The 16,162-nt window shown below is 38.6% G+C and overlaps 1 protein-coding gene across 4 annotated transcripts in view; it reads right to left on the bottom strand.

Annotated features, from left to right (window-relative positions):
• Positions 1-16,162, bottom strand: part of LOC139442088 (apoptosis-stimulating of p53 protein 1-like) — a 129,251-nt gene that overhangs the window by 21,817 nt on the left and 91,272 nt on the right. Inside the window, exon 1 of one of the 4 annotated variants that reach the window (XM_071222870.1) lies at positions 4,752-5,115. The exons of the other annotated variants lie outside the window; for them this stretch is intronic. Coding sequence (XP_071078971.1) covers positions 4,752-4,859 — 108 coding nt within the window. The 5' untranslated portion in view covers positions 4,860-5,115. Of the gene's footprint in view, positions 1-4,751; positions 5,116-16,162 lie in introns of those variants that run through there. 4 annotated transcript variants of the gene reach the window in all.

The raw sequence follows: 16,162 nt of genomic DNA, 5'->3' as shown, positions 1-16,162 counted from the left end.
CCACAGACCCTTGTCACTGAAGCTATGCTACACAGAGTACTTCATCACTAATAACCACAAAACAGAGACTAACATTATCCATTACCTAAAATGATATTCCATTAATTAATTTTACTTGATAACTGAAGATATATGTCAGGCTCTCGAGAAGTGAACATGTTATTTTGGAAATAAATTGACAGTTTGTCCAACTGTATCAGTTTAAGGAACAGTTTGCTCTTGGTGTTGATATCGGACACAATGCGGTGCTCTGTTACCGTAGATACATGCTGATGAACAAATGTGGCCGAGTTAGTGACTGTATTATCTGCCTGGCATCACTTGAAGTTACCCTGACAAATCTTCTATTTCGTGATCGAATGTCACACATCCTGCATCACTAATCAGGGAAGTCTAGACTTAATTTGTTTTCTTAAAACTATTTTTACCAGCAATATTAACATTAGCCACAATTCATGGACAACTTCTTTAAGATACTGTAATAGCAACGTTTCGGTTTAGATCTTTATGTCGTCAAGCAAAACTGCGCTGTAACATTTTGATGATAATGTCTTTTTTCAAAGATCAAGTTCAATCTTATCAGCATCTGCTGTAGTGTCAGATTGAGTTAATGAGCATCTGCCTCCAACAGTATTCCAACAGTATTGTTGTATAGGTAGGGTTTTACCTGTGGAAAACACCTGTGCTAATTACAGGTGTTATGTCAAGCTGTCCTCTCAGGTAGGGATAATTCTGCACAATGGAAAATTAATAATTCAAATAATTTGACTTCCTCCTTGTATTGATAATTTAATGACAACCTATGACACGACCACAACGAATGTCTGTATTATCGTCAGATAGGAAGAATATCACATGTTCCTACACTAAATGAGGTGACTGTGGATATTCATGACCGATGAAAAGCTAACATCAGTGCAATGTCAACAAACTTATATCATGAGATATCGCCAATACTGACTGCATCAAATGAAAAATCAGACACACACCAAATACTGTAAGGAGTTAGTGAGTGAGTTGGGTTTAAAGCCGCTTTTAACAGTATTCCAGTTATATAGCGGCGTGTCAGGGTAATGTGGGTGGAAAACCTGAAGTGATGCAGGTCTCAGACGTTTACCACTTTGGTGAAACCCACAAGCATGGGTATGGTGCTGACAAACCTAGAAACATAATCGGGGTGAACCGGGATTCAAACCCACAACCATAGGTTTCTGGTGTTCCCAAAGGACGCTACTCTGCACAGCGAATCACAGCGCCTTAGACGACTGGGCCACCCGTGCCCCCGTAAGGACTTAGTAGGAGATATCATGATAATGTTAACCACATATTTAAAGTCAGACTGAATGGGGATTCAGGACATGTAAGCATATAATTGCAAGATTCTATTTCACCAGTTCCGACCACAAACACGACAGAGTTAGACTAACGCTTAGTCTTTAAAAAATAATGTTGATAAAAACAAGCGACTACTTTATATTGCAAAGGAGCCCCAGTGAGAAGGTTTATTCCAGCTATATGACGGCAGTCTGTAAAACCAGTGATTGACATCCCGAGCATCGATGACATGTATCAACCAAGTCAGTAAGCCTGACCACCCGATCCCATTAGTTACCCAATGCATCAACCATTAGTCACCCGATGCCGGTTACGACAAGCAGAGTCGCCTTTTACGGCAAGCATGGGTTACTGAAGACCTATTCTACCCCAAATCTTCACAGTTGACAAATATGCAGTTTGAAATAAATAAATGAGATGAATAAATATAAAAAAGTGTGTTTGTTTCTCTACTAGTTTGATCTCTTACACAACGTGAGATAATTACAGGTATCAGTGGGGTTAAGAAACCTGCAACAGGTGTGACACTGTTCAACTGTGTTTTCAGTTTCTACATGATTGCCTATCAATCTACAACACAGAGAAACTATATGAACTGTAATGGTAGTCTCCATACTTGATGAATTCCATCATTAGCTAGTCAACACTGCCTTTGATGGCTTTGTAGGAAATGATTAATATGTAATCAATGGGGAGTCGTAAAGCATAGAATGTAAGAATAAACAGTGAACATAATGCAATAATAATCAGCAGCCAGCTGTAGTGGTAAGCTGATCAAAGTCGTATTAGCTGACACTGAAACTAGGCACTTGACCTAAAGCTCTGGACTAGCTTCTCTGATAGATGATTTGTTTGCCTTATCATGATTATATTACACAAGTAAAACCTACACTGAAGATATATTTGGGTATAACACAGGTTGAAACTGATCATTCATACCTTTGTAACACTGTCACTGCGAAAAATACATGTATCATGTTTATATTCATACTCTACCAAATACTGTCATACCTGGTAATATCAACACTGTGTCAAATATTGTCATACCCTGGTTATATCAACACTATCAAATACTGTCATACCCTGGTAATATCAACACTGTGCCAAATACTGTCATACCCTGGTAATATCAACACTGTATCAAATACTGTCATACCCTGGTAATATCAACACTGTATCAAATACAGTTATACCCTGGTAATATCAACACTGTGCCAAATACAGTTATACCCTGGTAATATCAACACTGTATCAAATACTGTCATACCTGGTAATATCAACACTGTATCAAATACTGTTATACCCTGGTAATATCAACACTGTGCCAAATACAGTTATACCCTGGTTATATCAACACTGTATCAAATACTGTTATACCCTGGTAATATCAACACTGTATCAAATACTGTTATACCCTGGTAATATCAACACTGTGCCAAATACAGTTATACCCTGGTTATATCAACACTGTATCAAATACTGTCATACCTGGTAATATCAACACTGTATCAAATACAGTTATACCCTGGTAATATCAACACTGTATCAAATACTGTCATACCCTGGTTATATCAACACTGTATCAAATACAGTTATACCCTGGTAATATCAACACTGTATCAAATACAGTTATACCCTGGTAATATCAACACTGTATCAAATACTGTCATACCCTGGTAATATCAACACTGTGCCGAATACAGTTATACCCTGGTAATATCAACACTGTATCAAATACAGTTATACCCTGGTTATATCAACACTGTGCCAAATACAGTCATACCCTGGTAATATCAACACTGTATCAAATACAGTTATACCCTGGTAATATCAACACTGTATCAAATACAGTTATACACTGGTAATATCAACACTGTATCAAACACAGTTATACCCTGGTAATATCAACACTGTGTCAAATACTGTTATACCCTGGTAATATCAACACTGTATCAAATACAGTTATACCCTGGTAATATCAACACTGTGTCAAATATTGTCATACCCTGGTAATATCAACACTGTATCAAATACTGTCATACCCTGGTAATATCAACACTGTATCAAATACTGTTATACCCTGGTAATATCAACACTGTATCAAATACAGTTATACCCTGGTAATATCAACACTGTATCAAATACAGTTATACCCTGGTAATATCAACACTGTATCAAATACAGTTATACCCTGGTAATATCAACACTGTATCAAATACTGTCATACCCTGGTTATATCAACACTGTATCAAATACTGTCATACCTGGTAATATCAACACTGTATCAAATACAGTTATACCCTGGTAATATCAACACTGTATCAAATACAGTTATACCCTGGTAATATCAACACTGTGTCAAATACAGTTATACCCTGGTAATATCAACACTGTATCAAATACAGTTATACCCTGGTAATATCAACACTGTATCAAATACAGTTATACCCTGGTAATATCAACACTGTGTCAAATATTGTCATACCCTGGTAATATCAACACTGTATCAAATACTGTCATACCCTGGTAATATCAACACTGTATCAAATACTGTTATACCCTGGTAATATCAACACTGTGCCAAATACAGTTATACCCTGGTAATATCAACACTGTATCAAATACAGTTATACCCTGGTTATATCAACACTGTATCAAATACTGTTATACCCTGGTAATATCAACACTGTATCAAATACAGTCATACCCTGGTAATATCAACACTGTGTCAAATACAGTTATACCCTGGTAATATCAACACTGTATCAAATACAGTTATACCCTGGTTATATCAACACTGTGCCAAATACAGTTATACCCTGGTAATATCAACACTGTATCAAATACAGTTATACCCTGGTAATATCAACACTGTATCAAATACAGTTATACACTGGTAATATCAACACTGTATCAAATACAGTCATACCCTGGTAATATCAACACTGTGTCAAATACAGTTATACCCTGGTAATATCAACACTGTATCAAATACAGTTATACACTGGTAATATCAACACTGTATCAAATACAGTCATACCCTGGTAATATCAACACTGTATCAAATACAGTTATACCCTGGTAATATCAACACTGTGCCAAATACTGTCATACCTGGTTATATCAACACTGTACTAAATACCCTGGTAATATATCAACACTGTATCAAATACTGTCATACCCTGGTAATATAAACACAGTCATAAATGGTACTGTGTCCCAGTAATATCAACACTGTATCAAATACTTATACAACCCAACAAAAAACCCTCTGAAAACAGGTATGAAATAGTATTACCCACTATAACATCCACTAGCAGTAAGATACAAGATGTCAAAGCTGTACAAGGCTGTGATCTACAGGCCAGTGAGGCCGGTATGTAAGTATGCTGGAGCGTCCCAGATGAAACACCTACCATTCTGAGGTATTGCTCCAGGTGAGAGTTGACTAGTTCCAGTGTGTGTACATCCCAGTCTTCCTCAGCACTGTAATACCCGACATACTGTTTCTCCTTGTGCTCCATGCTACCACACTCCACGGACAGGAGGACATGATTCACACATCTAGTACCCAGAAGAATTCCACAAATGCGACTCCGTGTCACTCCTACACTGTTTGTCCAATCAGCCAATCATGAAGCACGATAATATGGGGATATCCTCACACGAAGGCTCCCTCTGCCACAGGTGAGTAGGATGTCGTTAAGGTAAGTCCAGGTGTGGTGGTACAGGTGAGAGATAGAGAGAGTGGGACAAGATGGCTTCCTTGATGTGAGTGGTCTGGTGAACACAGCCAGAACCGGGTCACAGGGAGCGTGTCACACACAGCCTGCCTCACTGGAGACACCACTGGCACAAAGCCATTGGCCTTTGTTATTCAAATACACCAATGGCTGGAGGGCGTACCTGCAAGGTATGATGGACCAGATAGCAGGCAGGTGACCACTGGCCTGACCAAGGGACTGACCAAGGGACTGACCAAGGGACTGACCAGTAGGTATAGCGTCTCAACAAACCACCTACAACCCATTCAGATGACACACAATAGGTATTGATTAATCAACACATATGCTACACTGGACAACTGAGGGCACGGGGCACGCTCGTTTAGGCCAAATATTACCTTGTCTGTTCACACAATGACAACACTAAAATAACCATCAATCTTACTGCATGAAATCACTCAGATAAAAAAAAAGAATATAGTTTCCTCCAACTGCAAAATGACATCCAGGTATACAGGGGGTAAAAAAATAAATATATATAACTATGTAATTTTATATATATATAACTAATATTTGAAAAGTAAAAGTGAAAGTACTATGTCTGAAACTGATATAAAGAAGATGTTGGACTAAAGTGGACTTTATTATTTTATTATATATTACATGTACACCAAGTGAACATTTGCCTCATTTTTGTATATATAACTATATTTATCTGTATATAATACTATATAAATATATTTATACATAAGAAAAATTTGAATATTTTTGAATATATATATATATATATATTGACCCACATATCCCATGAGGCTGTCTACATCTGCTCTTTAGTTGATCATTTTGAATTTATTTTCGTACAGCTATGTATTGGTGTGGTTAAGTTGACAATGTGAACCAATGAGCACCAGGCAGGGTCAAGCACAACAAACCTACTGCATGTTAATGGGGCCGTTTCTTTAGCAGTAATCACTCAAGAAAACTCCACCTCTTTCCCATTGTCTGGTTAATTACATATTGATGGAAATAAATTGCCTCGATGTCCTTGAGTGATAAAGCCAATTACCAACACAAGCAGCCCCTCACCCTCATGATCATTATTCTTTCTTTCACTCATTCAGAACTTCATCCATCTCTCCTTCCTTCCACAAACTGATACATTCCTACACTCCATGAACTAGAGCCTGTGCATGCAGCCTGGTCACGTTTTATTAGTTCGTTCATTTTTCCATGCATTTGACACTTTTCCTTTAAATAAATGAGGACAATCCAAGTTGATTATTTGTCTTCACTGAGACTTAGGCAGATTTGATGGGAATGTCAACCTTGCTGGTTATGTTAACAAATAATCTTGAAACCAACATTTTACAAAAACATATGCAAATGTAAAAAATTGCAAACACTGCATTTTTAAAATAAAAATCTTATGAAACTTAAGGCTCTATTCATTCATCTGTCAAACAAAACAATAAATTGTGTTTCCTACTTATGAAACATATGTTTTTCTTTGATTCAAAATGAAATATGTTCCCTATTTTTCTCTGCTGAAAGAATAGTCAAGCATGACTTCAGTACCACCCTCTGCTCTCATTCATCCTGAAGTTGTTATGTCAGTACAGACACCACAACATGTGCTATTTGGAGGACAACTATTTCTGATCTGCTTCAACACCTGGAGCTCCAACCTACTCCAGCCACACCATGTGTCCCTAGGCATGTACAACATTTGCTCCAGCTCGGCCTAGGTATCTGCCTCTGGACCAACATCTTCCTCCATCCTGTCTGCCTGTCACACCTAACAAGCCAGCAAATATTTGACGCAGCATGATCTGATGTCTGCCGTCAATACGGGGGCATCTAGGGGCATCTCACAGCATTGGGCCATTCACAGAACAAGGAAATAAATATTGTTTTGTCAATAAAGGAATTTCTCCTCATATCATATTGAAAATTTGATCGTCAGCTGCACAGATGACATTGGTGGTTGTTTCCACTCTCTTCCCTGTTTGTCATTGATTAGAGCAAGTTGACACAACAAAACGTCAAACTGGGGCAATGGAGGTTGTCTTAATCTATCTGCCATAAAGTAAATTTAATTAAAAGAATTCACTGCTCAGAAAAATTAATGTTTCTCAAGACCAATTTAACAAAACTAACATAGGAAGATCTTAAACAAAGCTCCAGCTAACAATTACATGAAACAATACACCAGAATGTTGTTTCTACCCAGTGTATTTGCATGTCAATGTTATTTTCTATTAATACTCCATACCATGTAGAAATAGTTGCATACAATACTTAACCAATGTTTTTCCTTGAACAAGGTCTAAAAATAACACTCAAAGAAAATAGAATATAAAAAATGAGTTTAAAAAGGAGTGAGATATTTTAGGGAAGTAGGTTAATAAGCAAAACAGACAGAAATAATGTGATAGTTGAGCATAAATATTACTAATAATAAACTATTATAAATATAATACTATAATCTATATATATTTATATATATATATACTACTCAAAAGAAGTTAAGGGCCTACCACCTGATTCTTAAATATTACAAAGTGTAAGATCAACTATAGTAATATGAAAGAACCAGGTGATCCTTAACGTCTTAAGAGGGTAAGTGAGTGAATGATTTTATGACATTTTAAGGATTACTGCAGCAACATCATGGCAGGTAACACTGCTGAGTTTATTTTCTCATAATGAATAGGAGTGAGTGAGTGAGTGAGTGAGTGAGTAAGTGAGTGAGTGAGTGAGGGATTTTACTCCACTTTACTTGCTTGCTTTTTTGTTGTTTAACACCGCACTCAACAATATTCCAGCTATATGACGTCAGTCTGTCAATAACTGAGTCTGGACCAGACAATCCAGTGATTGACATCATGATCATTGATTTACGCAATTGGGATATAACATGCATCAACCGAGTCAGCGAGCCTGACCACCCAATAGGCAAGCATGGTTGCTGAAGACCTATTCTATACCTGGATCTTCACGAGTTTTACTCCACTTTAAGCACCATAGCAACACTATCATGGACGTGGACACTGCTGATGCCCGTTCTCGCCTAGTGAAGACGAGTGAGTGAGTGACTTGCAAAGATTTTAACAGTTTTTCAGTTGCAGACATTTACTTTCTGTCTGGCGCTGACAGACATGAAACTATAATCAGGGTGGATCTGGGAGTGAAAGACCATGTCGAATCTGTGAGTGAAGTATATACACGACAATACCCCAGTGATGAGCTGTAACAACCCCCAGGTAGAACGCAGGTATTACTGAGACATGGCCAGTCATCATCAGTCTTCATCTTCATCATGGAGATTATGTTCGCTGGATGTGATTGCTTTAATCAGCCTTCAGCGCGTTTACCTGTCTGAAGGGATCATATGACGCAGGTAATTATACCTCTGACAAAATCCATGTGACTCGTCTTCCTTAGGGGAATTGCTTAAATAAGAATCTGATGATTGTTTTTATATTATTCGTTCAAGATCAAAGAACAAACTTCACTGGCATGGCAACTTTTCTGACATGCTCTAAATTAATCCATTCAATGACCTGTCAAAGCACTCAGTCAAAGATCAGTTTTCACAGAGACTAATATTTTTTTTCACCAATTTTTCCCCCTCAAATTTCCTTTCCTGGCTGTTTTAATACGTTTAAGTCATCCACCATTTTCTGACATGAACCCAAAACTGAATTACATTATTTTTGTGCACAAATTGTTTTTCAAAATTTAAATACTGGTACATCAATGGAGATTGCTTGGAATTCACCAGATCTAGAATACTGACTTTTTGTCGGAGTCATTTGAGAAATCATTAGCTCCCCTTGTTGGCAGAATTTAGACCATCTCCAAAATGGTCAATTTCCATATTTTTTAGGACCTCCCCAATATGCCATTAAATGTTAAGGCCATCATGAATATCACTCATACAAGTATACTACTCAAAAGAAGTTAAAGAAAACCCGATTTTTTTCATATGACCATAGTTAATCTTTCATGACAGACAGATTAACAATACATGTAATCATGTGAAAGAATTGAGTGGTCCTTAATTTCTTTTCAGTAGTATATATTATCAACATTTTCCAGATATTTCTTTCCTGACCCTCCCAAACTTGTGACCCACCCACCCACTCATTTATGTGTTTAATTAATGGCCAGTTCTTTATCAGGTGAGGAAACAACACACACATCTGTCGAGACATTTTGTGAACTTTTTTATTAATCTTGTTTCAGGTGAAATGAACATACTTTACAGAAAAAAATACAGCTCAAATTATAGTTATAAAATATAATAAAAAGGAGCCCAGATATTTTCTTCATTTTCAGACAGTAAGTACTGCAGTAATCTAGACTTGCCAAATATTATAGACTTGCATGGGCCATATTGGAGATTTTTGTTTTGGGGTCTGTATGCCAGACTAGTGAAGCTAATGCTGGGAGTATTGGATGATATTTGTTTGTGAATTTGTTTTCCCACATGTATTAAAAAATCATATGAAAAACCTGCAATTGAGAAATATTCCATTCTCACGAAATTGACCTTATCACCAAATTCTCCTGAACGATATGCCTTTATCAAATACTGGTGCAAACATGCGTTTTCAGCTGTGTGAACTTTTGACATTTATGCAGCAAGGACCTGTATGATACGACCAAACACTCCTGCAGAGATACTGCTGAAATATTCATTGCAATGTACACAGGTCAATTGTGTAGTACAGCAAACGTGGGCTCTGGCCACTGCCGAACATTTACAATATCAATAAATCAAATATGGATCATTATCCCCAACAAAACCAACAATGTGGACAGAAAATAAATACATACTCTCCATCTCATAAATAAATAATTAATTCCACTTTGATGGAGAAATAAAAAAATGAAAAGGCTTAGTGAGTGCAAATTGGAAGTTTTTCAGATTTGTCATTGTGAACACATTCCTTGTAGGCTGTGGCGGGCTGTACTTCCGCATTGTCACAGTGTTAATCCTCCACTAGGACCTTCTATCTAATGTCCTTCAATCAGCGGGCACGTCCCACGGCAACAAAAGACTGGCCCCACAGCCCAAAACAAGCTGTTCTCTGACGTCTGCTAAATTCTGTTAAGTACAAAATGTTGTCAAGTATATTTTGTGCATGGCCCCATCTAAATGAGTTATTCTGCGATTTTGGGTATTCGTTCACAAAACAGATGTATACCGTTCTGTGACATCTGCTCCATGATACATGGTTTATGCCCCAATCAACACATGCTGTCCCAGACGTCTGCAACATGGGTTTACACATGTTACTGGGGACCAACTTTATGGGATCACTCAACAAGCACCTGTTACTGGGACCAACTTTGTGGGATCACACAACAAGCACCTGTTACTGGGGACCAACTTTGTGGGATCACACAACAAGCACCTGTTACTGGGGACCAACTTTGTGGGATCACTCAACAAGCACCTGTTACTGGGGACCAACTTTGTGGGATCACTCAACAAGCACCTGTTACTGGGGACCAACTTTGTGGGATCACTCAACAAGCACCTGTTACTGGGGACCAACTTTGTGGGATCACTCAACAAGCACCTGTTACTGGGGACCAACTTTGTGGGATCACTCAACAAGCATCTGTTACTGGGGACCAACTTTGTGGGATCACTCAACAAGCACCTGTTACTGGGGACCGACTTTGTGGGATCACTCAACAAGCACCTGTTACTGGGGACCAACTTTGTGGGATCACTCAACAAGCACCTGTTACTGGGGACCGACTTTGTGGGATCACTCAACAAGCACCTGTTACTGGGGACCAACTTTGTGGGATCACTCAACAAGCATCTGTTACTGGGGACCAACTTTGTGGGATCACTCAACAAGCATCTGTTACTGGGGACCGACTTTGTGGGATCACTCAACAAGCATCTGTTACTGGGGACCAACTTTGTGGGATCACTAAACAAGCATCTGTTACTGGGGACAAACTATTTTGGGTCACACAACAAGCATCTGTTACTGGGGACCGACTTTGTGGGGTCACACAACAATCATCTGTTACTGGGGACCGACTTTGCCATAGAATCAAAAGAAAAAATAGCACCCAAAGAAACTGTACAATAGCAAATTGCTCAAGTGTGAAAGAAATATAATGTGAAAATATAAGTGAGGAAAATACCTTTGATTTGAGACTTGAAAACAGTGAGTGAGTGAGTGAGTGAGTTGGGCATAACACCGCTTTTAACAGTATTCCAGTTATATCACAGCGTGTCAGCTTAAAGTGGGAGGAAAGCCAGAAGTGATGCAGGTCCCAGACATTTACCACTTCGGTGAAACCCACGAGCACAGGTATGGTGCTGACAAACCTAGAAACATAATCGGGGCGAACCAGGATTCGAACCCACAATAGGTTTCTGGCGTGCCCAAGGGACGCAACCCAGCACAGCGAATCGCTGCGCCTTAGACGACTGGGCCACCCGTGCCCCCTGACTTGAAAACAAGACAAACAGCTTGACAATGGTGAATGCAGACAAACAGTTTATGACTAATGGATCGAGTTCAATCATATATTCATATATTCACACAAAATAACAACATACAGACACAGAGTTGAGGTCACCTCTGGCTATCATCATTGGACATGATATGCCGCTGATCCCATTTCTACACAACACACTCAGGGAGTTCTATGGGTCTGTATACACTGTGTTGCTCATAATTACATGTCATACATTCATGGACAGCCCATTTATCTCGTGCACCTCCGACACCCGTGTCTAATCCTCAATATTGAACAAATCCTCCACATTCATGCCACTTAATATCATTTCTTGGTGTATTCAATGGGGCCATCAAAGAGTTGGCCCGACTTCAACAGAGAGACTGACATTGTGGAATCAGTCATGTGGCTGCTGAGAGAGGTAGACTGTACGCCAGTTTCTAGTCACATAGAAATCCAAATTAACAAATACAACAGGGCAATGCCCGAGAATAACCTGCCTCTTATCTGCCAATACAGATTACACTGATTGTAAAAGGCAAAATAGTGGTAAGTTATATGAATGAATCAGTGAAAATCAGTGATGACACCAGGTGTGCATGTCCTGCCCTAGTGAGTGAGTGAGTGAGTGAGTGAGTGAGTGAGTGAGAGAGAGAGAGAGAGAGAGAGAGAGAGAGAGAGAGAGAGAGAGAGAGAGAGAGAGAGAGAGAGAGAGAGAGAGAGAGAGAGAGAGAGTGAGTGAGTGAGTGAGTGAGTGAGTGAGTGAGTGAGTGAGTGAGTGAGTGTGAGTGAGTGAGTGAGTGAGTGAGTGAGTGAGTGAGGTTTTACACTGCTTTTAGCAATATTCCAGCAATATCATGGCGGGAGACACCAGAAATGGTCTCCACACATTGTACCAATGTGGGGATTCAAACCCAGGTTTTCGGCACGACTGGGAAACGCTGTAACAACTAGGCTACCCCTGTGAGTGAGTGAGGCGTGAGTGAGATGAGCTAGCAAGCTGATCTACTTCAGTTTGAACAACATAATGTGGAATAAAAAACAAAAGTGTTTGCCGGTCTTAAACGATTACATTGCAGAATAGTGATTTACTGTGCCATAGACCACTGGTCCAACCACTGGTTATTGAGAGAGTGAGTACAGCAGGTTATATGCTGACAATACATCAACTGGAGCACACAAACCAACTGTTGCAGATGAAGTGACAACATAACGCGGCTGTTTCTATTTTACAAATTCAATCAAGTCTAGCAATTTCATGGTTATTTGGGCAAAATCCCAAGGATCTAAATGTCAAAAATAAACAAATAAGGATACATCTTGTTTCGCGTGAGTCAGGTCACATCGGCTCACGTGTGTCATGAAGCACTAGCTTGTGATAGATTAGGCTTTGTACAACCGAGAAAAAACACAGTTATGTGACAACTGCACTTTGACCCCGATAAATAATTCATACCAGGAAATGAACAAAACATTTTTACACAAATTACTCAGAGCATCAATTACAGAAGAAAAGATTAAGCTTTTATTTTAACAATAGACTCATTCCATACAATTTGTTGCATAAACACTGAATAAACATTTAATGAAATTCACAGAATTTGTATTTTTGTTTGTTAACTGTCTGAAAAGATAAAGTAACGATTGAACAAGTTTTATAATTACCTTTCAACACTGCATGATCCAATATGACCAAAATCATTTCTATTGGTTAAAAGTCTACCATTTACCACAAGACGTATTTAACAGCCAGAGCCCTGTTCTTATTGTTACCGATTGTAACAATATTCCAGATAAGGGGGCACCAGTAATGGCTTCACACATGGGGGAATTGAACCCAGGCCTTTGGTGTCACAAGCCAGTGCATTAACCATGAAGCTACCCCACATATACCTTGTTCTTTGAAGGTATCTTAGCCCAACAACTATCAGATGTCTGAGTTTGGTTTGTTAATGCTGCACGCACCAATATTCCAGCTTTTTGATGGTGGTCTGTAAATAATACACAATTGATATCCCTCTGATCCCAAGCATGGTTGCTGAAGATCGATTCTAACCCAGATCTTCACAGGGGTGGGGCAGAAGTATTGGAATAGGATGAAAAACAAAACCTGGGGGCCATTTCACATAGTTATCTGAGGGTAATGATGACCGAACCCCTAAACACTATAGCTAAAGAGGGGTGGTCGGGTAGCCTAGTGGTTAAAGCGTTCGCTTGTCATGCCGAAGATCCGGGTTTGATTCCCGACATGGGTACAATATGTGAAGTCCATTTCTGGTGTTCCCCGCCGTGAAATTGCTGGAATATTGCTAAAAGCGGCGTAAAACCATACTCACTCGCTCACTCACTATAGCTAAAGTAACTTTGTGAATAGGTGGCTTAAACTAACAAGTTTTTTCAAAATATTTTAAATGTTTGAAAACCACAAAAAAAACTTCAAATGATCAAATAAAAGACGAAGAGGACAAAATCAATGACGGCAGTCATCGGTGAAGTATACATCCTGCGAGGATCATCACCACTTGACACCAGCAGCATGGGGACATTGGACACCCAAAACTCTGCAAGGCTGCTTACGATGTGTCCTCTCAGAATACATTAAATTAAATGTGAAACTTGATCAGAGATGAGTAATTGTGTTATCCTTCCTCCAGTGGAGTGTTTAAAGCCCAGGACAACCACGATACTGCGTTGTCACATTCATTACAAATGTCACATGGACCTGCTGAACACACTGCGACCTTGTGACCTTCACGAGAAATTGCTCTTCGGCTTTGAAGTCCTGGCTGACATTTGAACAGCACAAACGTGAATTATTCACCGAGCAAGATAAGCTGTTATTGTTCTTAGCTAAATTATACATTGTCTATATTTTTAGGCAAAGTAATTTAGAAGATCAAATTTAATAGATGCAAGTCGGAGAAGACGAAGATGCCATTTCGGGAGGAGATATTTTAATTCTTAATGACTCTCGAGGCTCTGGTGTGTGGTAATTCAAAAGTGATCACAAATTTAGATAACAGTAATTTAATAGTGCGCTATCCAAATAATGTTGGTATGTGTTTGGCCCATAATGGTATGACACAAGATTTTCAAGGCTCAATCATTTGAAAGATGTTAGTCTAAATCTCTACTGAAGCATTTGCATCAGACCACGGATCCTACACAGCAACAAGGTCTACAATACCTCATTTTGTGTTTTCACATGATTATATAGAATTCGTAAATTTTAAAAACTAATTCAACAACCATGAAAAACCACGAGTTGGACTTGTTCATATCAGTGAGGTCATGTGTTGGCCAACTACAGTCAGCTGACAGTAAGTATTATACCAATACAAGAAGTGAGAAAACACCGAACACAATCAATTCGTTGTGTCCTAACTGTACCAAGAAATAAGCATTTTATTCTCCAAATGCCTAATTTAAAATGATTCATCTAATTTGTTCATGCAAGTATCACTAGGGAACTTAATACCCTTGCACTAAATGTATCGGAAACATTACATAAGGATGTACCCGTTTTGTTCAGCTCAATTAAACTTGAATACATCTTTCCTATTAAAATTTAACATAAGATCAAGTTCCTAATCCTTGCCTTACTTTATTTTCATTAACAAACAGCAGATATCAGTGACAACTTGAAAACTTCTTGAACCATTACAGTCCAAAACATTTCAGAACAGAATACCATCTTGTGAAATAAGGTTCACAACAGTTGTCTCCCCTTGACTTTGTAAATATTCTGATCTGAATCACATATTGCTGGGTGAGGCTGTCTGGCATTCAGCCAAACAAAATAATTACCCAAGTTTGAAACATGATCCCTGCTGTAAAGTTTGTTTTAGTACAATGACATCACACAGTAATGGCAAAACAAACTGATTACCGGCGAGGTAATCCGCTGATACGAAATACCTGTGGAAGCCTAGTCCCCTTACTACTGGTCCATGAAGTATGGTGACTTCTTCCACAAGGAGCTACTGTATTAAGAGTGAAATCCCTGGAGAGCCCTAGTGGTGTAGTAATGAAATACACAGCCATATTTAGCCGAGCTTAGTGACATGACATGAAGCAATTCTCACCTGTGAAAAGGTAAAGTGCCTCAGGTGTTCATAGGTACAACATTGGCAATTAGGATGAAATCACAGAAGTTTCCCATTTGACAAATAAAGAAAATCTCAATGATTTAACTACCGTATACAAATGTAGGATTTCTGTGTGGTGAGTGTGATGTGATGTGTGTGGCACCTGGGACAACTATGGGTTAATACCACAGTAGATTATACGAGCAAGTAGGGATATAAATACCATATTTTAGTTCAATTATTCACGAAGGATATCAGGAATTTTAATCGGCACGTTGATTCAGGTGAGAGATTAGCAAATTTGTAGTGCTGGATGTAACAGGTATTGAGACAATTTTACCAGTAATACACATATTTTCTTGTGTTAAAAGAATGTTAATTATAAAATATAAATTTGTAATAATCTGTTAGGTACAATCTTAGTAGCCATAGCAACAGGAGTTTCACTATTGAAATCCTGAATATTTCATTCATTTGAAAATATATATAATATATATTCGAGACACTCGAATCCGT

Source organism: Haliotis cracherodii, unplaced genomic scaffold, assembly GCF_022045235.1.
Source record: "Haliotis cracherodii isolate W230 unplaced genomic scaffold, xgHalCrac1.p SCAF_5, whole genome shotgun sequence".
Taxonomy (NCBI): Eukaryota; Metazoa; Mollusca; class Gastropoda; order Lepetellida; family Haliotidae; genus Haliotis; species Haliotis cracherodii.
The sequence above is the reverse complement of the archived record's forward strand: the minus strand, read 5'-3'. Positions and strand labels throughout refer to the sequence as shown.